Source organism: Lithobates pipiens, unplaced genomic scaffold, assembly GCF_037356315.1.
Source record: "Lithobates pipiens isolate NorthernLeopardFrog02 unplaced genomic scaffold, aLitPip1_a1.2 Scaffold_28, whole genome shotgun sequence".
NCBI classification, from domain to species: domain Eukaryota; kingdom Metazoa; phylum Chordata; class Amphibia; order Anura; family Ranidae; genus Lithobates; species Lithobates pipiens.
In genome coordinates this window covers 68,185,213-68,212,131 of record NW_027507789.1, presented here as the reverse complement: position 1 = coordinate 68,212,131, position 26,919 = coordinate 68,185,213, and the positions used below count along the sequence as shown (strand labels likewise).

The 26,919-nt window shown below is 44.4% G+C and overlaps 1 protein-coding gene across 3 annotated transcripts in view; it reads left to right on the top strand.

Annotated features, from left to right (window-relative positions):
• MLLT6 (MLLT6, PHD finger containing) overlaps positions 1-26,919 on the top strand; it is a 348,373-nt gene that overhangs the window by 246,762 nt on the left and 74,692 nt on the right. For all 3 annotated transcript variants that reach the window (XM_077459374.1, XM_077459376.1, XM_077459373.1), the window contains one exon: positions 22,969-23,291. In XM_077459374.1, the coding sequence (XP_077315500.1) occupies positions 22,969-23,291 (323 nt within the window). The remainder of the gene's footprint in view (positions 1-22,968; positions 23,292-26,919) is intronic.

Here is a 26,919-nt window from a genome sequence, read left to right as displayed (position 1 = left end):
ACAAGTACCAGGAATGCTGAGACAAAAGGGTAATCCAAAGACAAGCCAGGGGATGATCACAGGAGATAGCAAGTCCAGCTGCAGGCTGAGGGTCAAACACGTTCAGAAAGCGGGAGTCCAAGGTCAAACCAGAGGTCGGGTCAGGAGAAGATTAGCGAGGTCGATGAGGCAATCCAGGTCACAACGAGTAAAACAGATCACAAGAGCAGACATGGGAATCACAGGAAGCTGAAGACGAACCAGCAGTGTGTTTGGATAACCTCACTACCTTTATAGGTCAGCAAGGGGTCACACCCTGTGTGCATGTGCTTGTGCGCTTTAGCGCATTCCTATTGCGCACAACTGTGCGCCAGAGCGCCTTACCTGTGTGCATCTTATGACACCTATTCTCTCTGGTGGAAACTGCCCCTTCACCTTATCCTGGATCTGACTTACTTTGTCAAATTATGTCTAATTGGTCAAAATCTCTTGAACATATATTTTTATCACTGTGTTGAATTCTAGATATAATATCTTTTGTGATCTTAATCTTTAATGTACTTTAATTTTAACCACTTCATGGTTTCATAGTTACATAGTTAGTCCGGTTAAAAAAAGACACAAGTCCATCTAGTTCAACCAACCAAAAAAAACATATAATCACATTTACATAATACTATACCCACAGTTGATCCAGATGAAAAACCCAAGCAAAGGATGATCCAATTTTCTAAAGCAGGGGAAAAAATCCTTCCTGATCTCCCGAGAGGCAATTGGATATTTACACTTATATCAACTTTAACTATAAATGTTAGTACCCAGTTATATTATGTACACTTAGGAAAGAACCCAGACCTTTTTTAAAGCAATCTACTGAGTTAGCCAGAACCACCTCTGGAGGGAGTCTATTCCACATTTTCACAGCTCCTACTGTGAAGAAATGTTTCCTTATTTGCAGATGAAATCTCTGTTCCTCTAGACGTAAAGCGTGCCCCTTGTCCTTTGTGATGACCTAAAAGGGAATAACTCAACACCAAGTTTACTATATGGACCATTTGCCGTCATTATACTGCGGCAGGTCGTCACGATCCCGTGAGCCGTTATAGCTGTAGCTCAGCTCCTTTAAGCAGGATAGCAGGTGCGGGGGGGTGCCGATACACGTGAACAGCGGTAGCGATGACCGCTGGGCCACGAACGATCGTGGGCATGAGAGCCAGAACAGGGACACGTGTGTGTAAACAAACAAATCCCTATTCTGTGAGGAGAGAGGCTGATCATGAGTTCCTGCTAGCTAGAAACAACGATCTGTCATCTCCTCAGTCCCATCCTCCTACAGTTAGAGCACACACTAAGGAACACAGTTAACCCCTTGATCGCCCCCTTCCCTGCCAGTGACATAAACACAGTAATCAGTGCATTTTTATAGCACAGTCGCTGTATAATTGTTAATAGTTCCACAAATGTGTCAAAAATGTCTGATCTGTGCGCCATAATGTTGCAGTCCTGATAAAAATCACAGATCACCCCTATTGCTAGTTCAAAAAAAATAATAATAAAATGCCATAAATCTTTCCCCTATTTTGTAGATGCTATAACTTTTGCGCAATGACCAATCAATATATGCTTATTGCAATTTTTATAAATAAAAATGGGAAAGGCTCCCCCAGATTAGGTTTTTTAGGCAGCAGAGTTAGGAATTAAATAGAGATGTATAAAAAATTCAATATTTTATTAATATAAATGTAGAAAAGCTTAACAAAAAGGATATTGGGGAACTGGAGAAAGTGCAGAGAAGGCCAACCAAACTGATAAGAGGCATGGAGGAGCTCAGCTATGAGGAAAGATTAGAGGAACTGAATGTATTCACTCTTGATAAGAGGAGATTAAGGGGGATATGAGCAACATGTACAATTATATAAGTGGTCCATATAGTGAACTTGGTGTTGAGTTATTCACTTTACAGTCAACAAAGAGGACAAGGGGGCACTCTTTAGAGGAAAAGAGATTTCATCTCCAAATACAGAAAGGTTTCTTCACAGTAAGAGCTGTGAAAATGTGGAATAGACTCCCTGCAGAGGTGGTTCTGGCCAGCTCAGTAGATTGCTTTAACCACTTACAGACCGGACCATTTTGCTGGTCAAAGACCAGACCACTTTTTGCGATTCGGCACTGCGTTGCTTTAACTGACAATTGCGCGGTCATGCAACGTGGCACCCAAACAAAATTGACGTCCTTTTTTTCCCACAAATAGAGCTTTCTTTTGGTGGTATTTGATCACCCCTGCGGTTTTTATTTTTTGCGCTATAAACAAAAATAGAGCGACAATTTTGAAAACAACGCATTATTTTTTACTTTTTGTTATAATAAATATCCCCCAAAAATATATAAAAAAAACATTTTTTCCCTCAGTTTAGGCCGATACGTATTCTTCTACATATTTTTGGTAAAAAAAATCGCAATAAGCGATTATTGATTGGTTTGCGCAAAAGTTATAGCGTTTACAAAATAGGGATAGTTTTATAGCATTTTTATTAATAATTTTTTATTATTATTTTTTTTACTAGTAATGGCGGCGATCAGCGATTTTTATTGTGACTGCGACATTGTGGGGGACCCATCGGACATTTTTGACACATTTTTGGGACCATTGTCATTTATACAGTAATCACTGCTATATAAATGCAGTGATTCCTGTGTAAATGACACTGGCAGTGAAGGGGTTAACCAGTGGGTGGCAGTGTAGGGGTTAAGTGTTCCTAGGGGTGTGTTACTAACTGTGGGGGGGTTGGGCTTTCATTTAGTGAACACTGATCTCTGCTCCAATCACATGGAGCAGAGATCAGCGTCACTAGTTGCTAGGCAGAATGGAGAAATGCTGTTTACACGGCATTTCCTCCATTCAGCCGTCCCGTGAGACGATCGCGGGGATGCCCGCGGCGATCGAGTCCGCGGGTCCCACGACCGGACTCACAGGGGTCCCGACCAGCGTCGGCGCGCTCCCGATGGCAGGGCGGCATTGAATATTGGACGTACCTGTACGCCAATATGCCTGCCCGTGCCATTCTGGCGACGTACATCGTCGTACGCTGGTCGGGAACCGGTTAAGAAAGGCCTGGATTATTTCCTAAGTGTACATAATATAACTAGGTACTAACATTTATAGGTAAAGTTGATCCGGGAAAAATCCGGTTGCCTCTCGGGGATCAGGAAATAATTTTTTTCCCTGCTTTAGCAAATTGGATCATGCTGTGCTGTTTTTTTTTTGCCTTCCTCTGGATCAACTGTGGGTATAGAATTGGGTATATGGGATTGTATGATATTATTATTATTATTATTTTTTTTTGTGGTTGAACTAGATGGACTTTTTTCAACCTATGTAACATAATAATTTCACATCAACATTATATCTAAATGTCAACAATATGAAATATAGCTTTGACGCGTTTCAACCCACACATCGGGGGTCTTCTTCAGAGGGACAATCTGCGGAGAAAAATATATCATAAATATATATATCACTAATTATTTTTTGCACATAGTACATACATTGAGTAATGTCATATAGTGTAAACATATGATATAGTTACCCTGTGGTATATATCCAAAGAGAAAAAAAATGTTGCTACACGGAGATCCTTTTAAAAGAAACCTCTCTCTCCCCACAAGGGGTCCCAAGACACTCCACAGACACCACGATCAGAGAGGGGCAGTAATCCAAAGATATGGCTCACGAGAGGTCACACTTATACAGCACCCCCAATAAGGGGCAAAACGCCGCCAATAGTCCGGGTACGGACAGACTGCACCTGCAGCAAGGATCCACAAGGGAAAATGTATATAAGTTTCAGCTTGGCATGCTCGAAAGTAGAGCGAGCAATCAGAAGCCACCACCCATATATAATGCATAAATGCCAAGTGTGTGGGAGTCATGCATGCTCCCACGAATATATATAAACCTAAGGAGGGGTCAGAAAACCCCCGCCAACCGCTTGGTGGATAGTGAATTTAGTGAGCCCTAAGGTGTGAATGATAGAACAGTGGGTGTAAAAGTGAAGTGCAGAATAGGTAAACAAATGATTAGATGGAAATTGAAAACAAAACAATTAAATAAGTGCAGCACCCAAACTGAAAAATCGTAAGAAGAAAAAAAAATTAAGCAGAATCAAAAAACTGAAAATGGTGATGCAGTTAGATAAAAAAGTGAAGAGAAGTGCAGGATTGAGGTGAAGTAGAGATACAGCAACACTGTAAAAATAGAGAAGCTCAGCGGCGTAAATGGGACAAAGGTGATGTGGGTGAGGGTGAAAAAGATGAGCACATAAGAATGTGAATGAATGAGTGAAAAACTAAAACAATGAATAAGAAAAAACCTTGAGGGGAATAGGCTGTGTGCCTCAAGGGATATATATTGAAAAGCATAAACCAAAGAAATGCATGCCAGAGAATGCATACAGTGAAAAGCAAAAGGGATGACACAGCATTGTGGACGGAATAAGAATCACAAAGAGACCAAAGTGTATATAGTGAATGATGTTACCTTGATTTTTAGGACATATAAAATGGTATCACACCACCCAATAGGGAAGAAAGGACTGTAACTAGTGAACCAGCCTGGGATTGGTCACTAAGAGAGGTGACGCTCTGAGGATCAAGTCCAAAGAAAAAAAGTCACCCAATCTAAAAATAGAAGATAATAGGCAAAAATGTAAAAAGGTATAGTGTAACCCTACAATAAATATTGCATATGGAGTATTAATAGGGTGGTGTGAGATCATAGTCCTAGAACAAATACATACCAAACGGGAGCTGAGTGTACATCTGACCCTCCTGCTAGACCAGTGAAGATAAACTGAATCACCGTATGCCCAGATTTATATGAGTGATGTGAATCTATCTAGTACCTAAAAGAATTTGCCGCAGGTGTGCCCAGTCTGAACGTTAACCCAACACAGACTGGGGGTGGCCTCCCCGGCAAACTGGAAAAGGCCCCAACATGGCATCATTCCCATCGTAATCGCGCAACTTCCACACGCACCCGTGGGACCCCGCGCATGCTCCGTGAGGTATGGCGTCCGGGAATGTTCAGGGACGCCGCCGGCAAGAGGGGATACTTCCCACGTCGGCAGAGGTACCAGCCCGAATGCCAGACTGGGGAGACTCATGGAGGAGCACTAAGCTAGAAGGTGTCCCCTCCCCCCCTTGCTGGGAAGACATACCAAATGGAATCCCTCACTCAAAGAGCAGCAGCTGCGGAGGTGAAGGGTATTCCCTGGGGAAAAGAAAAGTAACAAAAAGTAACAAAAAAATACAAATAAATAAGTACGATTACCCTAACTTATGTATTAATAGTTCCTAGTACATTTACATATAATATATGTATACATGAGGTATCTGAATGACATTACTAAATGTATGTACTATGTGCAAAAAATAATAATTGATATATATATTTATGATATATTTTTCTCAGCAGATAGTCCCTCTGAAGAAGACCCCCAATGTGTGGGTTGAAAAGCGTCAGTGCTATATTTCATATTGTAGACATTTGGGTATAATGTTGATATGAAATTTTCATCTGCATGTGTATATCCATATTTTTCATAATTATTGTCCCACTGGAGCTCATTTCTTAACTATTATGTTAAGCTATTCTACATTTATATTAATAAAATATTGAATTTTCTATACATTAATTCCTAACTCTGCTGCCTAAAAACACAATTTTGGAGGAGTCTTTCCCATTTTTTGTCTTTCGGGGTTGAGCAGCACTCTTTAACCATTGTTGGTATGTGTCTTCCCTTTGCCATTGCAATTTTTATTACCAAAAATACTTGGAAAAATACACATCGGCTTAAACTGAAGAAAAAATTAGCTTTTTTTTAAAAAAAATTCAGGATACTAATTATAGCAAAAAGTACAAAATATTGTGTTTTTTTCAAAATTGTCACTCTTTTTTTGGTTTATAGCGCAAAAAATAAAAACTACAGAGATGATCAAATACCACCAAATTTAAGCTCTATTTGTGGGAAAAAAAGGACGTCAATTTTGTTTGGGTACAGTGTCACACGACTGTGAAATTGTCAGTTAAAACGACGCAGTGCCATATCGCAAAAAATGACCTGGTCATTGAGCAGCCAAATCTGAAGTGGTTAATCTCCTCTTCTCAAGAGACAATAAATTCAGTTCCTCATAGCTGAGCTCCTCCATGCCTCTTATCAGTTTTATTGCCCTTCTGTGCACTTTCTCCAGTTCCCCAATATCCTTTTTGAGAAACAGTGCCCAAAACTGAATTGCATTTTCCAGATGAGGCCTTACTTATGATTTGTACAGGGGAAAAATTATATATCTCTCTCTGGAGTCCATACCTCTCTTAATACAAGAACAGAACTTTGCTCGCTTTGGAAACTGCAGCTTGGCATTGCATGCTATTATTAAGCTTATGATCTACTATTAAAATGTAAGAGTCCCAATGCTGAACTTTGGGGTACACCACTGATAACCTTAGACCATTCAGAGTAATGCCGCGTACACACGATCAGACTATCTGGCGGACTTAGTCTGGCGGACAAACCGCTGTAAAGTCCGCCAGACTGTCCGAACGAGCGGACCTGCCCACACACATGACTTTTCCGGCGGACTAGGTCTGGCGGACGTAGTCTGTTGGATTATCTGCCGTACTTTTGAAATGAACAGACTTGCCGACACACACGGAGGAAAGTCCGTTCATTTTGAGCACAACTCCAGGTAGCCGGGACTAGCGAAGGAAGCGTCGTTGGCCCCGTCACCTGTTATGGACTTAAAGGGAAGCCCTACGCCGAAAAAACGGCGTGGGGGTCCCCCCTGGGTCCATATCAGACCCTTATCCGAGCACGTTACCCGGCCAGCCAGGAAAGGGGGTGGGGTCGAGCGGGCGCCCCCCCCTCCTGAGCCGTACCAGGCCGCGTGCCCTCAACATGGGGGGGTGCTTTGGGGAAGGGGGCCCGCGCGGCCCCCCCACCCCAAAGCACCTTGTCCCCATGTTGATGAGGACAAGGGCCTCTTCCCGACAACCCTGGCCGTTGGTTGTCGGGGTCTGCGGGCGGGGGGCTTATCGGAATTCGGGAGCCCCCTTTAATAAGGGGGCCCCCGGATACCGGCCCCCCACCCTATGTGAATGAGTATGGGGTACAATGTACCCCTACCCATTCACCTGTGAAAAAAATGTAAATAAACATAAATAGTTTATTGCACAGCTCCGGGGGTCTTCTTCCGTCTTCGGGGGTCTTCTTGCCGGACTCCTCCACTCCGACCAGGTCTTGGTAGATTTGCAGTGGTCTGATACTCCTTCCATTTCAAAATTATCGTTTGCACAGTGCTCCTTGGGATGTTTAAAGCTTGGGAAATCTTTTTGTATCCAAATTCGGCTTTAAACTTCTCCACAACAGTATTACGGACCTGCGTGGTGTGTTCCTTGGTCTTCATGATGCTCTCTGCGCTTTCAACAGAACCCTGAGACTATCACAGAGCAGGTGCATTTATACAGAGACTTGATTACACACAGGTGGATTCTATTTATCACCATCAGTCATTTAGGACAACATTGGATCATTCAGAGATCCTCGCTGAACTTCTGGAGTGAGTTTGCTGCACTGAAAGTAAAGGGGCCGAATAGTTTTGCACGCCCCACTTTTCATTTTTTTATTAGGTAAAAAAGTTTCAAAAATCCAATAGATTTCGTTCCACTTCACAATTGTGTCCCACTTGTTGGTGATTCTTCACAAAAAATAAAAATTTTATATCTTTATGTTTGAAGCCTGAAATGTGGCAAAAGGTTGAAAAGTTCAAGGGGGCCGAATACTTTCGCAAGGCACTGTATATGTGTGTGTATATATATATATATATATATATATATATATATATATATTTGTATATATATATATTATACTCTGCATCCAGTGTAGCCTATATCTACAGTGCATTTGGTGGTGTACTGTTTCTAATACACATCAGGCAGTGTACATAGTATATAATACAGTGTGTACAGTTTCTACTACACTTCTGGTGGTGTACACAGTATAAAATACAGTGCAGCCCTTGTACAGTTTCTGGTGGTGTACACAGTTTCTAATACAGTGCAGCCGTAGTATAGTTTTGTACTACTTTTCTGGTGGTGTACACAGTATCTAATACAGTGTGTACAGTTTCACTACACTTCTGGTGGTGTACACTATATACAATACAGTGCAGTCCTTGTACAGTTGCTAATACAGTGCAGGCAGTGTACACAGTATCTAATACAGTGTGTACAGTTTCTAATACACTTCAGGCGGTGTACACAGTATCTAATACAGTGTAGTGTGGTGTTGCAAAACAAAAAATACATCATGTCCGGAAGGCCACCAAGGAGAGGCAGAGGCTCACACGCCACTAAAAAAGGGCAAGCAGCTTCTGTGTCTACAGTCAACAGTGGTGGTCGTGGACATTGTACATCCTCTGCAGGTGGCCGTGGGGCACGCTTGTACTTTTTTCTGCTGCTGGCCGTGTTATTGAGCCACAATATACAGAAGAGTTGGTGGAGTGGATAACAAAGCCATTCTCATCCTCTGTCACCCAGGCTCAAAGTAGTTTGCCTTTCAACGCAGCTGCCAAAGCGGCCTATTCCACTGGCTCCTTGTCTATAGTCACTCCTTCCATAGCCCCACTATCATGCACAGAGGAGTCCCTAGAATTAGTCAACCACAGTGTCGGGTACATGCTGCTGGAGGATGCACAGCGATTTGAAGGCTCCGATGTTGGTTCCCAGATTGAAGAAGGGAGTAACCTAAGCCTAGAGAGAGGGGGTGCCCAAGAAGGACAAGAAACTGGCAGTCATGTTCCCCCAGTTGCAGCATACTGCCAAGTTTGCTCCAGTGGTGAGGAGGGAGGGGATGATGAGGTCACTGACTGTACTTGGATGCCTGAGAGAAGAGAGGAGGAGGAGGCACAACTCTCCAATGAGGCCGGATTTCCTCTAGGGGGCAGCTTAAGGGCATCCACCCTATTGCATCACACCACATAACTCCGCATGTGCAGGGCGCTGCTGACTTTCTGCTAACTTTTAAATGTTCCTTGGTGTGGGCCTTTTTCGACATGTGTGCAGCAGATCGCATCGTTGCTGTTTGCAACCTATGTCTGAAGCGGATCAAGCATGGCCAGAACAACAGCCACTTGGGCACCACATGCTTGACCAGACATATGACGATCTGCCATGCAGTCCATTGGCAAAAGCACTTGAAAGACCCACATCAAAGAAAAATGCGGACTTCTCCTTTCTCCTCATCTGGGATCTCCAACACTACAATACCGCTAGTCCTCTCAAAATCCTGCACTAAGAGGAATGTTGGTATAGTAATAGGTGTCCACGTAGTTGCAGCCAATCTGCTAGCAGTACACCAACATCTGATTTTAGCAGGCAAATTTCCCTACCCCAGTTGCTGAACCGTAAAAAGAAATTTGGTTCCAGCCATCCACATGCTCAGCATCTAAATGCCAGCTTGGCCAAATTGCTAGCACTGCAACTGCTGCCTTTTCATCTGGTAAACTCTGCCCCCTTTTGTGAATTTCTGGAATGTGCTGTACCTCAGTGGCAGGTCCCAAAACACCATTTCTTTTTACGGAAGGCCATTCTGGCTCTCTACCGGCATGTGAAAGGCAATGTTTTGGCCTCGTTGGACAGGGCGGTCAGCAGTAAGGTTCAAGTTACCGCTGACTCATGGTCCAGCAGGCATGGGTAGGGACGTTACCTTTCCTTCACAGCACACTGGGTAACTCTCCTGGCAGCTGGGAAGGATGCAGGACAGGGTTCAGTGTTGTTGGAGCTTGTTCCGACACCACGCCTCCAAAATGCTAGTAGTAGTATTCTGCCACAGCTGTCTCCACCCCCTCCTCTTCTTCTTCCTCTATGGCCTCTTCTGCAGATTTGTCCTCTAAACAAGCGGTGCTCCGTAAGCGTTCAAGGGGCTGTATGTGGAATGGTTGTATGCAACAATGGCACCAACCTTCTCTGACAGGGACACTTGACCCATGTTCCATGTTTGGCACACATCCTGAATTTGGTGGTGCAGCAGTTCTTGAGCAGGTACTCAGGCTTACAGGATCACCTGAGCCAGGCCAGAAAAATCTGTGGTCATTTCTGCTGGTCATACAAAGCCAGTGCTTGGCTGGCTGACATTCAAAGGGAATTCATCTTGCCCACCAACCGCCTCATTTGTGACATGCCCATTAGGTGAACTCAACATTGGCAATGCTGCAGTGGCTGCACACACAGTAGAGGGCCATCAATGAGTACCTGTGTGTGTATGGCACCAGGACAGGGCCATGGGAGCTTGGCTTCTTTTCGCCACGCCATTGGCTACTGATCAAGGATGCATGCACTGTCATGTCACCATTTGAGCATGCCACAAGGATGGTGAGCAGTGACAATGCATGCATCAGTGACACTGTCCCTCTAGTCTTCCTGTTAGATAAAATGCTTTGTGGAATTATGGACAGGGCACTCGAGGAAGAACAACGGGAGGAAGAGGAGGGACTTCCTTACCTCTCAAGGCCCCCTTTATCCAGATAGCATTTCTGCGGGCCCGCCAAACACACAGGAAGAAGAGGGGGAGGAGGAGGATTTTGTCAGCATGGATGTAGAGGATAACACTCAGCAGCAGTCTTCAAGGGATGGTTTTCAGTTCCCAGAAACTCAAGGAGTTGTACGTGGCTGGGAGAAGGTTGTTACGGATCATGTGATCCTTAGTGACTCAGAATTGAATGCCTCAGCAAACTTACGCTGCATGGCCTCCCTGATTCTGAAAACCTGCTAAAGGACCCTAGTTTTGGTGGTATCAAGGAGAGGGATCATTATTGGCCGGCAACCCTTCTCGATCCAAGTTCCAAGGGTAAGGTTTCAGAACTTATCCTGCCTTTGCAGAGGGAGCAGTGGATGAAACATCTTCAGGAGGCCTTGAAGAAAGGTTTGTGCAACGTATTTGACCAAGGCTGACCAATGCCTTCAAACTATTTTTCAGTCTTCAGCACCAAGGTCTGATCATTTCAAGCAACCATTGCCAGCGTCTGCATGACATGGTTCAGGAATATCTAGGGGCAAGAGCAGATTTGGAGACCTTCCCAACAGAACATCCACTGGGTTACTGGGTCTTGAGGATGGACCACTGGTCAAAACTTGCTCAATATGCAATATACTAATGCAGCCTGACACAACCTGGATATAGCATCCCTCCCTAATGTGTGTTAAACAACAGAAAAGAGAAAGGAATGGGACTTTGTATGAGGCCTGTCATTGAATAGGTACATTATTCATATCTTTTATAGAAATGTTTATTAGTTACAAATCACGTTATAAAAAGTGTCAATCTGTAATACAGGACACAATATACTATGAATAGGGACCTTGAATTGTGGGCTCCTTGAGGGTAGGGACCAATGTGAGTGTGCAATGTACAGGGATAGAGACAATTGTAGACACTCACTCAGGTTGAACTGGATGGGCTGGTGTCTTTATTCAACCTTACTAACTATGTAACTATTTAACTATGTAACTATGATACACTTATATGAATATATAATTATACAAAATAAAATACAACATGATTAGCAGTACAGTTACATTAAATCACTTCACTTTTTGATAATGGTTCAATAAACATAAGCAATTGTTCATGGTGAGCCAAACTTGTCTGGGCATCATTTCGATGTATACTCAAGGCACGTTTTATAGCTCATGCCAATCATCAGGAGTAAAATGCTCTGAAATCAAATCGGTGATATCTATAAATATAGGATACCCTTTAAAATCAGAACAATCTCTCAAAATAAAGATCTAAAACTTAAAATGCGGCCCAGTGGTGACTATGTCCAAGGGAGGACAGGGGACAGGGATGATGATCTCCCCCAGGGCTGAAGTGAGGAATCCCTTCCAGACCAGAGACAGCAGCCAGGTGAAGACCAGGCGACATTCTCAAGACCTTGTGTATCTGGTGTATGCTTAACAGTCCACACTGTTCTGCAAGGATATGGAGATGGAATTATGTGAAATGCATGCATTATTAATGGGACAAACCTATGCCTGTGAGTGAGTGAAGGTGATGAATGGTGTGTAATTACTGCAGTGATGTGGGGTGTATTGGCTAAGGGAACTACAGCCAGAGAAAGTGTGTATAGCATACACTAGATGCACATGGTCGCCTGGTCTTTGCCTGGCTGCTGACTCTGGTCTGGATGGGATTCCTTACCTCAGCCTCGGGGGAAATCCTCGTCCCTGTCCCCTGTCTTCCCTTCGGACATAGGCTGGGCGTCACCACTGGGCTGCATTGTAAATTTGAGACCTTTATTTTGAGAGATTGTTCTCCATTTAAAGGGTATCCTATATTTATAGATATCACTGATTTAATTTCAGAGAATTTTACTCCTGATGATTTGATTAGTATGAGCCATGAAACGTGCGTCGAGTATACATCGAACTGATGCCCAAACAAGTTTGGCTCACCGTGCGCAATTGCTTATGTTTATTGAACCATTATGAATGGATGAGTGTTTTTATGTAACTGTACTGCTAATCATGTTGTTTTTTATTTTGTATAATAACTATATATTCATATAAGTGTATCATAGTCCTGTATCACAGATTGACACTTTTTATAACGTGATTTGTAACTGATAAACAATTCTGTGAAAGATATGAATAATGTATCCATTCAGTGACATTCCTCACACAAAGTCCCATTCCTTTCTCTTTTCTGTTGTTTTGCTCAATATGCAATTGAGCTCCTGGCCTGTCCTGCATCCAGCATGCTTTCTGAACGCACATTCAGTGCTGCTGGAGGGTTTGTAACGGATCAAAGAGTGCTCCTGTACACAGACTCCGTTGATAGGCTCACATTCATAAAAATTTATCAGTTTTGGATCAGCAGCTATCAAGCACCTGATAGTGATGTAACTGATTGAATTTGCTATGGATGTGGGATCCCTTGAAAACTGCCTATGCTGACTATCCTATTCCTCCTCAATCTTGATGATGCTAGCTTCCAACAATATTTTTGGTTTAGGGCACCACCACCACCACCCAAGGCCCAATTTTTCTGCCCCTGGGGCATACTATTACAATTTTTGATTTAATATTTCAGCGGCAGGGCCCATTCCTGTGCCCAACAAGAGTAACTATGAGGGCTTACAGTGTTGTGCCACCGCCACCACCAAAGGCCCAATTTTTCTGCCCCTGTTTAACAAGGACATTTAATTACAATTTTTGATATATTTCAAAGCAGAGCCCATTCCTGCACCCAACAAAAGTAAATGTGAGAGCTTACAGTGTTGTGGCACCACCACCCAAGGTCCAACTTTTCTGCCCCTGTTTTACAGGGGCATGTGATTACAGTTTTTTTATATAATATTTCACAGCAGGGCCCGTTCTTGCGCCCAAAAAGAATATCTTGTTGCTAATATCTGCAGCTAATGTAATTTTCTGAGTATACATTGCAATATGGCTACCTGGAGTTTTCAGTACACACTCTGTGGCTGCAGATTAAAAAAGGAATCAGAGCGGGGGCTGCAAAGTTTCTGATAGAAGTAATTTATATGAAAAGCAGAGTGCATGCTTGCTCAAATTAGGTCGTGTGGCATTGGTAAAGAATGGGGTGCCTCGACATTGTGCATACTTTTAAAGGGTGCCTTGACTGAAAAAATTGCTTAGAAACACTGGTGTAGATCTTACAACAACCCTAGGATACCAAAAAAAGTTAAAATTGCTAAAAGTTCCATATGAATAGTGGGGATTCCAGCAAGCATTAGGGTTCCTGGGGAGACCCAATTCCCTGCACTTGGTGAGACCATTATTTAGTGGTCATGGACAGCTGGTAAGCAGGATATATTTACTTTCACAGTGTGTGGATCAGGATTCTCTCTGGTTTGAAGGAATATAACTCTCTCCTCACTTACAGCCTTTCATCCGCACAGATATTGATCTTTGTTTACATCTTTCTACATATGGATTGTTGATTTGGGACTCTTCATTAGTCTTTTTTCGCTTTTGTTAATTTGTTTTTATTAGCGCTGCACCATTTGCATTATATTATCTGTTGAGTCTGTATTTTGATTTTAGGGTCCTGGCAGCTGAAATTCCATCTGTTTTTTTCTAGCGCAGCGTCAGCCTTTGGCTTTTTTTTACTTTATAATTATTATTTTCTTGATTTCAGTGATGTCCACAAAGTCTAAAATTGTTTTGTTTTAAGAATAGTGAAAAAAAAGTCATAAATTGTTTATAGTTGAGATAGTGAAACGGAATTGTATACTTACCTTTCCGTAATTTTCCTTTCCTGTCGCAACTTCATGGCAGCATACACTCTGGGTTGTGACTCCGCCCCCACAACCTGATAGGACCACATAGCTATAAGATGAAGACACGCCCCCTGCCCCGGTATTCTCTCTATAAATGAATCACCTTTGTGGGGGGGATATTGTATGCTGCCATGAAGATGCGACAGGAAAGGAAAATTACGGAAAGATAAGTATACAATTTTCCGGTTTCCTGTTGCATCATGGCAGCATGCACTCTGGGGATTAACTTGCAGACCGGGTGGGAGATGCAAAGGTAAACGTTTATTAGCAAGGAATAGAAGAGTTGGCTTGAATAATGGACTTTCCAAACTCTACTGTTGATAGCTGAGCTGAGTCCACCTTGTAGTGAGAGATAAAGATGTTCCTGGAGGACCAGGTGGCCGCTCTGCAGATGGTTTCCCGCTGAGACCCTACAATACGCTGCCCAGGAGGTGGCCACTTCTCTGGTGGAATGAGCCCTCAAGTCTTCAGGAATTTGCAGCTCACTTAGCAAGTAGGCCTTTTTAATGGTCTTCACCAACCAGGAGGCAGTGGTTCGGGCCGACGCTGCTTGACCTCTCCAAAGGCCGTAGGGAATGATGAAGAGGCTCTCTGATCTTCTAAAGGATTCGGACACAGAAAGATACTTATGGATGTTGCCCTTTACATCCAGAGGATGAGGATTGCCCTGGTCTGTGTTAAGAGCTGGCAAGTTGATTTCCTGGTTGAAGTGGAAAGAGGATGCCACCTTTGGGATAAAGCGATCCAAGGGTCTCAGAACTACCCTGTCCGGACGGATGATCAGATACAGCTCCTTAATCAGTAACGCTTGCATCTCTGAAACTCTCTTCGCTGATGTTATTGTGACCAGGAAGGCAACTTTTAGTGTCAGGTGCCAGAGGGAGCTGTTTTCCAGTGGAAAAAAGGGGTCTTTGGATAGTACCTCTAAGACAACCGATAGGTCCCAATGTCGGAAAGGAAGGCTTCCTAGGTGGTCTTAGCTTAAAACAGGCCTTTTGTAATTGCATAACAAGGGGATTGTGAGCCCATTTAACCCCTGTCAGGGCGGATAGAGCTGACACCTGAACTTTCAGAGTACTAGAACTAAGACCTTTGTCTAAGCCTGACTGCAGGAACTCTAGGATCAGAGGAGCCAAAAGGGAGGACAGATCCCGGCCAAGGTCCTGAGAGAAGGCAACAAACTTTTCCCAGACCCTGGGGTAGGTGCAGTTGGTGGTAGGTTTTCTGGCCTGGAGCAGGGTATCAATTACCTTCTGGGAGCAGCCCTGACTTAGATACCTAGCCCTCTCAGCCTCCAAGCCATCAAGTGCAGCTTCCCTGGATCTGGATGTAGTAGTTGGCCCTGGGAGAGCAAGTCGGCTGACAGGGGAAGAGCAAGAGGGTCTGCCGTGCTCAGTTGTAGAAGGGTGGTGAACCATGGCCTCCTGGGCCAAAAAGGAATCACCGCTATCACCAATGCTGTTGATCTCTTGAGCCTTAAGAGAAATCTCGCTATCAGGGGAGTCGGAGGGAAGATATACCCGAGATGGAAGTTCCAGGGATGCTGGAGGCAATCTGTCCCTTCTGCTGAGTGGAAGGGGAACCTCGACAGGAACCTTCGGCACTTCAAGTTCGCCAGAGTCGCAGCAAGCTCTATGTCCAGTTGACCCCAGGTCTGGCATATGAGGGAGAAGGCCTGAGGGCTCAGGGACCACTCGTTGTTGGAGGCGAACTCCCTGCTGAGCGTGTCGGCTAAGATGTTCTCGACACCCGGGATGTAAGCTGCCCTCAGGTCTGACAGGTTCAACTGTGCCCATTCCATCACAGGGAGAACTTCCTGCATCATGGATGGACTCTGTCTCTGTCAGACAGACTCTGTCTGTTTATGTAGGCAACAGCAACCTTGTTGTCCATCTTTAAGAGGACCTGCTTCCCCCTTAAAAGGGAGCTGAAGGCCAGGAGAGCCTGGAGGGCCGCCCTCATCTCCAACACGTTTGATTCCGAGTCCTGTGCTTCGAAAGGCCAATGGCCCTGCACTGCATGGGACTGGTAGTGCGCTCCCCATCCTTCTAGGCTGGCGTCTGTGGTCACTACCTCCTGAGGAGGGATGACTATATGTTTGCAATTGTTTAAGTTGTGGGGACGAGTCCACCAACGCAATGACCGCCTGACTGTCTCCGAGATCCAGATCGTCTGGGTCATGGATGAACCATCCCACTGATGTAGGAAGGTGTTCTGCAGAGGTCTGGTGTGCCACTGAGCCCAACGGACCATAGGAATGGTCGCTGACAGGGAGCCTAGAAGGCTGAGGCATACTCTGGCCGATGGGGATCTTGCTAAAATGGCCTTCTTCACTTTCCGGATCAACAGGGAAGACTTCTCTGGAGGCAGCTGCACTGTATTCAACCGGGTATCTAGTTGGGCTCCTAAGAAGATCATTCTCTGGGTGGGCTGAGTCTGGCTCTTCCCCCAGTTTATCAGCCATCCCATATTCTGCAGAGTGGACTCTCGACTCCCGGCTGTCTGAGAGGAGGAGAATGTCGTCCAGATAATGGTGGACTCGCAGCCCCCTCTCCCTCAGATGCGCGATGACGGGAAAAGGACCTTTGTAAAGGTCCTAGGAGCTGTAGAAATTCCAAGTGGAAGACTTCGAAACTGGAAGTGTCTGTGGTCCACCGAAAAACTTAGGAACTTTCGGAATTCTGAATGGATAGGGATATGGAGGTAGGCGTCCTGTAGATCTATGGATCCATTTTGAATGCTTCTACCCAGATAGAGCTGTTTAAGTTTTTTAGATCCAGGACCGGACGTAGGTCCCCTGATTTCTTTTTTACTAGAAATAGAGGGGAATAGAACCACCGACCTCTTTGAGATAGGGGCACCCCTATAATTGCTTCCTTTTGGAGCAGATCCTGAACGTATCAAGGCTAACCTCTTTTGCCGGGATGACGGGAGGTTTGTTGGGAAAAAATGGTCCCCCGGGGCTTGTCCCCTGAATGACCATCTGTGTCCGACACGAATGGTGTATAATGTCCAGGGGTCTCCTATCGTTTCCGCCCAGACCAGCGTGAACTTTAAAAGTCTGGCCTCCACCACTGCTGGCTGGGTGGACGCACCTTCAAAAGGACTTCTGGTCAGTAGATGCCGGAGTCTTGGGCTTCTGGAACTTCAGGAAGGACGTTTGAGGGGCCTTCCAGTTCCTTCTGTACTCCCTACCAGGCCTGTAGGACTTGGCATCCCTGTACCTATCCGGAAGGTTACGCTTAAAGGGAAGAGGCCTCTGAAGCTTTGACTTTCTATCCGAGGGGGTAAGCCCTGATTTTCCACCAGTGACCTTTGAAATAGCAGAGTCCAATTTGGCGCCGAAAAGGTTCTCGCCATCATACCTGATGCGGCACCAATTGGACTTGGAAGCAGGATCTGCCGCCCAGGGTTTAAGCCAGAGAGCTCGTCTGGCCATCACCGAGGACAATATAGCCCTGGATGCAGATTTAATAGCATCCACAGACGCCTCTGCTACAAAATCCCCTGCAAGGCTTAGTTCTTGCAGGGCCCTAACTATCTGGTCCTGGTCAGCGCCCTCGGATACAAGCTTTTCTGTGCTTGCTGACCAACTGGCAATAGCCTTACCCACAGCTGCAAGTACCACTGCTGGCCTGTATGCGGCTCCCCCTGCTAGGTAAGCACTTTTGAGATCAGTATCGATCTTCCTATCCAGGACGTCCTTGAATGACATGGCGTCCTCGATAGGGAGCGTAACGTGCCTGGCTAGGCGCATGAGGGATGGATCCACAACCGACGGGGATACGAGAGATTTAATTTTAGCCTCCTTTAGGGGATATAATTTGGCAAGCCGATTGTTGAGACTTGCTTTCTTCTCAGGTCTCTGCCACTCGTCTCTGATAAGTTCCTCTAACTCATCAATGAAGGGGAAGGCTTCGGGTTCTCTCTTCAAGTTCGGGAAATATTTTCTCCTTTTTTGCTGGGCCTCCTGGGGCTCCTCCCAGCTAATGGCCTCCTTTACTGACTTCACAAAGGGCTCTATTAGGGAGAACTCAAAGCCCGCTGAAGCTTCTAGTTCTTCTTCATCTGAAGGGGAATCATGCTCTCTGGAAGTACTTGGGGGAGCCAGTGAAGCACCCCTTGGAGATAATTCCGTGTCCGGAGCGATACGTGGGGCAGAAGACTCCGTGAGCTCCCTGTGTTCTTGCCCTTTTTCTCTGGTGGCTTCCTCAAAGCACCTGCGGCATGCTAATCTGTCTGGAAGGGCTATGGCCCCACATACCCAGCAGGTATTTTCAGAAGGACGGGAGTGGCGTGCTGGTGAATGGCGCCTCCGGTCAGGGGATCTTCGGCGGGAATGGCTGTGCCTTGAACGAAACCTGGAGCGACTCCTCCTGCGACTCCCTTTCCCTGAGGGTCTTCTTCCGCCCGAACGGCTCCGCCTATGGCCACGGCGGCTTCTATGCGAGGAATCGCTGCGAGATGATCTTGCGGACCTGATGGGGCTAACCCTTTTGGTAGCATTAGTGCGTCCTGCTCTCTTTTTCGATCTCTACTTACCAAACTCCTCCCCTCTTACCTATTAGGCTGGTGGTGATCTACTGGAGCAGTGGTCTCCATGGATAGGAAACAGAGGAAGCCTAAAGACACAGGTAACACAAAAGGGGAAGGAAGATAAAGCCACCAACAGAGGACAGAAGAAGAATAGCGAAAAGAAAAAAGCAGAGAGGGAATGCTGAGGCAAAAATTCAGAGATTCAGCAGTCAGAAAAAAACAGCTGAGCAAAAAGAAAGACAAAAAAGCATCAGCATTAAAAAAAGGGCAGCTTCCCCTTTTAAAATTGGTGCCAGGGGTCACGTCCCACCCGCTCATGCGCAGTAGCGCCACACAGCCATCGGCGCCTCTTGGAAAGTAGAAAAACACAGGCAGAGATACACAAGCTGCCCAAACTGCTCACTGAGCATGTGCAGAGCAGCAGAGCGACCAGGAAGAGTGCTGACGCTGCTGTAGGACTACAGGGCTCAGTAAAAAGAAAAGAAACAAGGGGAAAAGGAAAAATACAACCTAATGAGGCAAGAGACATAGAAGGGAGAATGTATGCTGTCATGCTGCAGACCAGAGACAGAGTGACACCGAGAGCAGGAAACCGGAGACCACCACGGGTACTAAGCCTGTTTAACCCTTTCATGACTAAGCCTATTTTTTGGCATTTGGTGTTTACAAGTTAAAATACATATAACACCCGAACATTATATATATTTTTTTAGCAGAGACTCTAGAGAATAAAACGGCGATTGTTGCAATATGTCATGTCACACGATATTTGTGCAGCGGTGTTTTAAACGCAACTTTTTGGGAAAAGGGACACTTTCATGAATTTAAAAAAAGCGAAACAGTAAAATTAGCCCAATTTTTTTGCATGATGTGAAAGATAATGTTACGCCGAGTAAATATATACAAGCATGTCACACTTTATAATTGCATGCACTCGTGGAATGACGACAAACTACAGTACCTACAAATCTCAATAGGCGACGCTTTAATTTTTTTTTACGGTTACCAGGTTAGAGTTATAGAGGAAGTCTAGTGCTAGAATTATTGCTCTCGCTCTGACGATCACGCCGATACCTCACATGTGTGATTTGACCACGTTTACATATGCGGGCGCGACTTCTGTATGCGTTTTCTTTGCTTCGCGAGGTTGCTTTTTTTTTAATTATTTATTCTAAAAGACCCCAAATCCCTCCTTTAAACTTCAATGTATTCAGATCGCCGAAAACGGCGATTCTGAATACTGTACATTTTTTTTTTAAAACCGGTGCCATTGGCAGCCGAGTAAACGGGAAGTGGCGTCATGGCGTCGCTTCCGTGTTTACTATTAGGAGACTGGAATGAAGCTGCTTACGGCTTCATTCCAGTTCCTCCCCAGCCGCCGGAGGCATCCGATCGTGCATCGGTGCTCCCGATTGAGCGGGAGCACCGGTAACAGCGGCAGGAGGGGGGTCATCCCCTCCCGCTCCTCCGGCATAACAGCCGAGCGGCTTTTAGCCCCATCGGTTGTTATGGCTGGATAGCCGTTCGCCCGCTGTGAAAAACGGTACCAGGATGATGCCTGCAGGCGCGGGCATCATCCCGGTATAACCCCCGGAAGCCGAGTACGCACATCTGCGTACGCTCGGCGGGAAGGGGTTAAGGCTTATATATCATATCTAAGATTAGTAAATGTTTGATTCTGAGTTCATGTGAAGTCAGGCTGCCTATTTCATAATATTTAGATTATTCATAATTTTATACCAGAAAAAAAACCTGAGAAATTGATTTAGTCACATCTTCCCTTGGTGTCTATATTGGACAATCATATATTCCTTCCAGTCCATACCACTCCTACGAGCCTCAAAACCTGGTTTAACAAATGTCTGTACCACATTAAACACTTTTTAATGGATTCTAATTTAAGACCCTTTCAGGTTCTCCAAGGCACATGGCACTCTTTGTAATGCCACCTGTATTGTACTGTTCAAATATTGCAGTTACTTTGGATTGTACATAATAGACAATTCATTTTTCTTGTGCCTGCACTAAACTGTTTTCATGTCTCTGGGATCAAAAACAAAAAACAAAAATAAAATGTATTGAATGAAAAATAGAAAATAGAGGGTTATGTACTAACCTAGCCAACCTCCAGATTTTGAATCTCAGATAAATGGGCAGTTCATGCAAGGAAAACCACAATCATCTTGCAATTGAATACATTTTGCATGAGGGGCGTGGTCAAATATTTGAGTCCATGTCAGAAAATTGTGGGCAGTTGTGTAAAAGGCCTATAAGAAGTTATTTCTGCTAAAGGGGGCAATGCTAGCTTCTGAGGCCAAGGATGAATTTACTTTATCCACATTACACTATTATATCTATTAATATTTTTGGTATATAGAGAATTGGCAAGGCATGATTTCCTTGTGTTTTTATTAAAATATGTTTTCATATCACTGTATGTTCCTGCTATGAGAGTGCCCCCTGTTCTGTACTTAGTACCTTTCCTTCCCTTTTTGTTTATTTCTCTTCTGCTGTCTCTTCATTTAAGTAATATTATTTGAAAGGGAATTTATTTATCAGATGTTATATTGTGCTAGGAATACACTTTAATGGGATTCTGTATTATTTGTAATTTTGGCTTTGTAAGCAGTTGAGGCTCCAGAGGAATATTCTGTCCATTCTAGAGCCTTCAAAAACATGTGCGCCCGGTTCTTATCCTCCCAGCCAGTTCTACTACTTATTAGCCCAAATTTGCCAGTTTTAGTCTATCTTAACCATTTGCTTACTGGGCACTTAAACCCCCCTCCTGCCCAGACCAATTTTCAGCTTTCAGCACTGACGCACTTTGAATGACAATTGCGCAGTCATACAACACTGTACCCAAATTTAATTTTTATATATTTTTTCCCACAAATAGACCTTTCTTTTGGTGGTATTTAATTACAGCTGGGAGTTTTATTTTTTGCTAAATAAACAAAAAAAGATGCAAAAAAAAAAAAAAAAAAATCATGTTTAATAGTTTGTTATACAATTTTGCAAACAGGTAATTTTTCTCCTTCAATGATATGCGCTGATGAGGCGGAACTGGTGGGCACTGATAGGCTGCACTGGTGGGCACTGGTAGGCTGCACCGATGGGCACTGATAGGCACAGTTAGGGCAGCACTGATAGGCACAGATAAGGTGGCACTGATGGCGACAGATAAGGCAGTACTGATGGGCACAGATAAGGCAGTACTGATGGGCACTGATAGGTACCACTGATAGATGGGACTGATGGGCACTGATAGGTGGCACTGATGGGTGGCACTGATGGGCACTGGTAGATGACACTGATGGGCACTGTTAGTTGGCACTGAGGTGCAGCACTGTTGTTGAGGCAGATTGTGGGCACTGATAGGTGGCACTGATGGGTGGCACTGTGGGCACTGATAGGCGGCACTGTTGCCTATTCTTGGGGGGCACTGTCAGGGGGTCACGTGGGCACTGATAAGCTGGCACCAGCTCGCCGTGATCGGGACTGATGTCCCTCTCATGGCCGCCGGTGATCGGCTTTTATTTTCTCGCACTAAAAATAGCCGATTACCAGATCTGTTGTCATCACATGATCAGCTGTCAATGGCTGACCGCTGATCACGTGATAAGGGGTCGGGATCACCTGAGCAAAGTGAGCCGTAAGCTTGAAACCCCTCCCCCAGCATCCCCTAGCCTCCCCTAGCAGTCGTCACCATTTGCAGATTGCAGTGCAATTTGTGCATGCACAGTAGGAAATTGGCTGTGAAGCTGCAAGGCTTCAGTGCCAGTTTCCCTTGGCCAAGATGGTGGTAACAGCACCCGAGAGCGGATTCAAGAATCGTCTTGTGTGAGGACACCACTGAATGCCTAGGTAGGTAAGTGCCCTAATAGTAAAAGTCAGCAGCTACAGCATTTGTAGCTGTTGACTTTTAATTTTTGGAGGGGAAGGACGGATCTCCTCTTAAATATATTTACTGCATTTCCTCTCACTGTCTTAATTTGTTTTTTTCCCAATATTTAGCCTGCAGATCCAATAACTCACAGAGATATTTTTAATCTTTTATTTTTCTAAATTCTCTAATTTACATTACAATTTTTTTTACAGGATCCACACTCTGGCTGCCCAAGCAGAAGCAGTTCCTGTTTGTCATTGCATAGTACTTCTCCCCCATGCCCTCTGTCTCAAACAGCACCATCACTTCCTGCCATGGGAGCAGAGCAGCTAATGAATGGGCTAATACGAGCTGCAGGCCCTGGAGGCCCCTCTACACTAGCAACTCTTCCTCTTCTTGGAGCTCTCTCTGGAAATCCTGGAGTGCTCTCACTAAACAGCATTTTGGGAAATATCAATGGAAATCTTCAAAGCACTCTAGGACAGGTCCAGAATCCTCTACGCAGCGGGACTGCCAGCTCACATATACCAGCCAGGTGAGTTAATTAATTTGGAGCAACTGCAACAAGATCGTTTGTGGGGAATCTATACTGTTTTGCATGTTTTTGATTTATTGTGCACAGTAATAAATTTTTTCCTGCTGCTGGCTCCTCCTCTGTTCACAGTGCCCCCATAGCAAGCCGTTTGCTATGGGGGCATTCATGCCAGCTTGATCCCAAGCATCTTTTTACTCTCCTTGTGAGCAATGTGTCTGGTGCCAAAAGGAATGGCCCCCGCTCTGTGGCTACGGGCCAATCATCTAATCAGGACCAAATCTGAACTATGTGCTAAGATGAGCTTGGTGCAGGAAAAGATTGTGTCTTTTACAGTTCTCATAAATCTCAGTTGGAACCGAATGCATCAGCGGTTCCTTCTGAACCCATCCTTTCTTCCCAGGGTGCTCATTCCTCCCCCTGCCCCTCACAGTGGAGGTATTTTCCTCTGTTTTCAAGCGTTTGTTGCTCAGTTAGTGCAAGTGGACAGCGATGCCTAATATTTCTTATTCTCTTGGGGAACCTCCAAAGGACTCATTGTCAGATGCAGAGTCACTCCCTCTCTTTGAGAGGAGTGATAATTTTAAGTTAGCAGTTGTTTCTCAAAACAGAAGGAAACTCCTATTCAACTGAGTTCCATCTTTAGAATTATAAGATTCCACTGTTCCTTTTTTTACCTTGATTTCCAGGATTGCTTCTCATAGACCTAAACATTTCAAGTGTTTCCTCTTCATTCCCTTATTAATGATTTTATGTACAAAGATTGGAAATATCCAGACACACATTTCCTTGCTCCTAAACAATTCCTGATGCTCTATCCCTCTGCAGAGAAATTTGTCAGAAAATGGTCTACTATTTCCATAGTTATAGCATAGGATGACACATGTATTGGAGTCCGATGTTGTTCCCCCCCCCCCCCCCCCCCCCCCGATACTGAATGTATGAAAAAATGAAGAATTCCCTGTGGGGTTTTTTAGCAGAAAAAAAATGATGGATCAAAGATATTTGTAAAAATTATAGATTTTATTACAAGACAATTGGACATCACTAGTACAAAAGTTAAAATGTGAGCTCTGATTTAAACAATGCGGGACACTTGGACTGAGAAGATAAATAAACAGTAAATAATACCATATGATATAATTGATGAACAATATACATCAAACGGTACAGTATTACAGGGACAATTATACTATTCGATGTTGCGAAATACCCCAATGCATTTTGACCTTGAAGGTTATGTTCTTCTTCAGGGGGTTCTTACATTTCGACAAATACATCAGAAAGAACAAACATCAGCATTATAGAGAATACATAATCACATTCTTTTTATATTATCACATATTTAGATTGATAATTTAGCTGTATTTACCCCTCGCTTATCCTGAGACTTCTCTTTATTAAAAAACATGCAACAGAGAATAGAGAGTTCCCCCTCAACAAGATGATCCCGAAACCTGCTTGGAAGTTGCGCTCACCTCCACCCCAAGGAGACAACCACGGGCCTTGGGCTTACAAGTGGTCACGGATTTATCAGCTCCCCGCAGGGGAAGGTCATAGACCAAGACCCTTGAAAATTATTGTAATTAAAACAATTAATTTTGTATATAAACATAGTATTGCTAATATAACATAGGTGAGAGAGATTTCTTAATAGAAATAAAAAAAAAAAAAAAGTTTTAATTATTCTGAACTAAAGATGATGTAAGAATATATTGTTTTAAAATCCCATCTAGATAATGCCAAAGGCACATAGTTGCTCCTATATTATATGTAACTTTAAATATTGTGAACCTTACTTTCAATGGCTCAAAAACAGCCATCTATACCTAGAGAATTAGTCTCTAATGACCTTATTAGTGTGACTAAAATAAATGATTAAAGAGGAAGTAAACCCTGATGAGTTTACTTCCTCTTTCATTCCCTGCAAAGGCAAAGCATAATGGACTACTGTGCATGGCATAGTAGCCCATTATGTGTCACTTACCTGACACAGGAGCCAGCGATGTCACCGCTGTCCCCTGTAGTCCAGCGCATCCATCTTTTCGGTGGGGTCTCGCAGCTCCGCCGCTGTCATTCGGCGGAGCCGCGATGACGTCACTCCCGCGCATGCGCACGGGAGCCAACACGCGCGGCAGCTCCATTGTTGGAAATGCCGCACTCAGTGCGCCTGCGCGCCGCTGTCTACGGCGCATGCGCCGTAGACAGCGGTGCCTGTCTTTGGGCAAATATCTCCTAAACCGTATAGGTTTAGGAGATATTTCTTGGACCTACCGGTAAGCCTTAATCTAGGCTTACCTGTAGGTCAAAGTGGTTTGTAAGGGTTTACAACCACTTTAAAGTGCAAAGTGAAAAATAACATGTCTAACAAATATATACAAAAAAATTGACTAGTGTTCAGAGATTATCCCCTGGATTACAGGAGGGCACCAAAATGTGACGTGCTTGCTGCAATGGAAGATGCATAACATCAAATAAGTGGAGCAAATGTAATAAACTAAATAAAATGAAAACATGCCTATAAAAAAAAAAGTAAAAGCAAAAATGTACTTAAAAAACATCTAAAATGTGATAAAAATGTGTGATTTATCAGTGAGGTGCAGTGACAAAAGTGATGGTGCACAAGAGTGCTGTGAACCAGCAGCAGGTGTAATCCCTATATTGCCAGGAAACAAAATAAGTGTTGAAAATGTAGAGGTGAAAACATAAGTAATCATAAATAACTGGTTAAAATGTGAAACTTTTTGAGACACTTATAGCAACTCCAATTGGATGTTCAGTGTCTGTCTATTGAGATCAGGAGCATATAAGTGCCAAATCTGAATGGGTAGAAGTTTGTAATGAATTACTATATGAAACAGTTGACAATCGTGCAGCAAAAACAATCTGCTAAGATCTATTCTTAGCTACAAATTTAGAAAGGCATGTCAGTATGCCTTTACGTATTCACCCGGGGGAAAAAAGTGTCAATAAAAAAAACACACTAGACAGGTTTTTAAAGTATTTTATTAGGCAGCTCCGGGGTTCTCTTCCATCTTTGGAGGTCTCTTCCAACTCCTCAGCTCTCTCCGGCCTCTTCTCCCACTCTCCGGCCTTCTCTCCTGGTCTCCGGTTCTTCTCCCGCTCTCCGGACTCTTCTCCCACTCACCCCGCTATCTTCTGCTCTTTTTCCGCTCTTTTGCTAACGGTGGCCTGGTCTTTTCCGTCGTCTTCTTCCCTGTTCTCTTCTTCCGATGTTGACACAACGCTCTCACCCACTGTAATGCTGTGTGCATGGCACGCAACGACTTATATAGGCATGGGTGGGGTCACCGGGTGATGTCCCGGTGACCCCGCTCCTTATGACGGCACAGTCTCAGCATGCCCCAGGACTGTGCCATCTTTTCGGCGTAGGGGGCTCCCCTTAAAATCCATACCAGAACTAAGGGACATTGTCGCTTCTCTCTCGCGCTCGCTACAATATGAAAATGTGTTTTTCCTATTGCAGCGAGCGCAACATGTACTGTACCCTGTAGCCTAGAACCAGCGTGATAGGATTGCGCTGGAAACATTCTTGCGGGCAGGTTCTGTAGCTGCCCTTGCGTTGTATTTGGTCCGTCGGACCAGCATACAGACGAACGGGTTTCTCAAT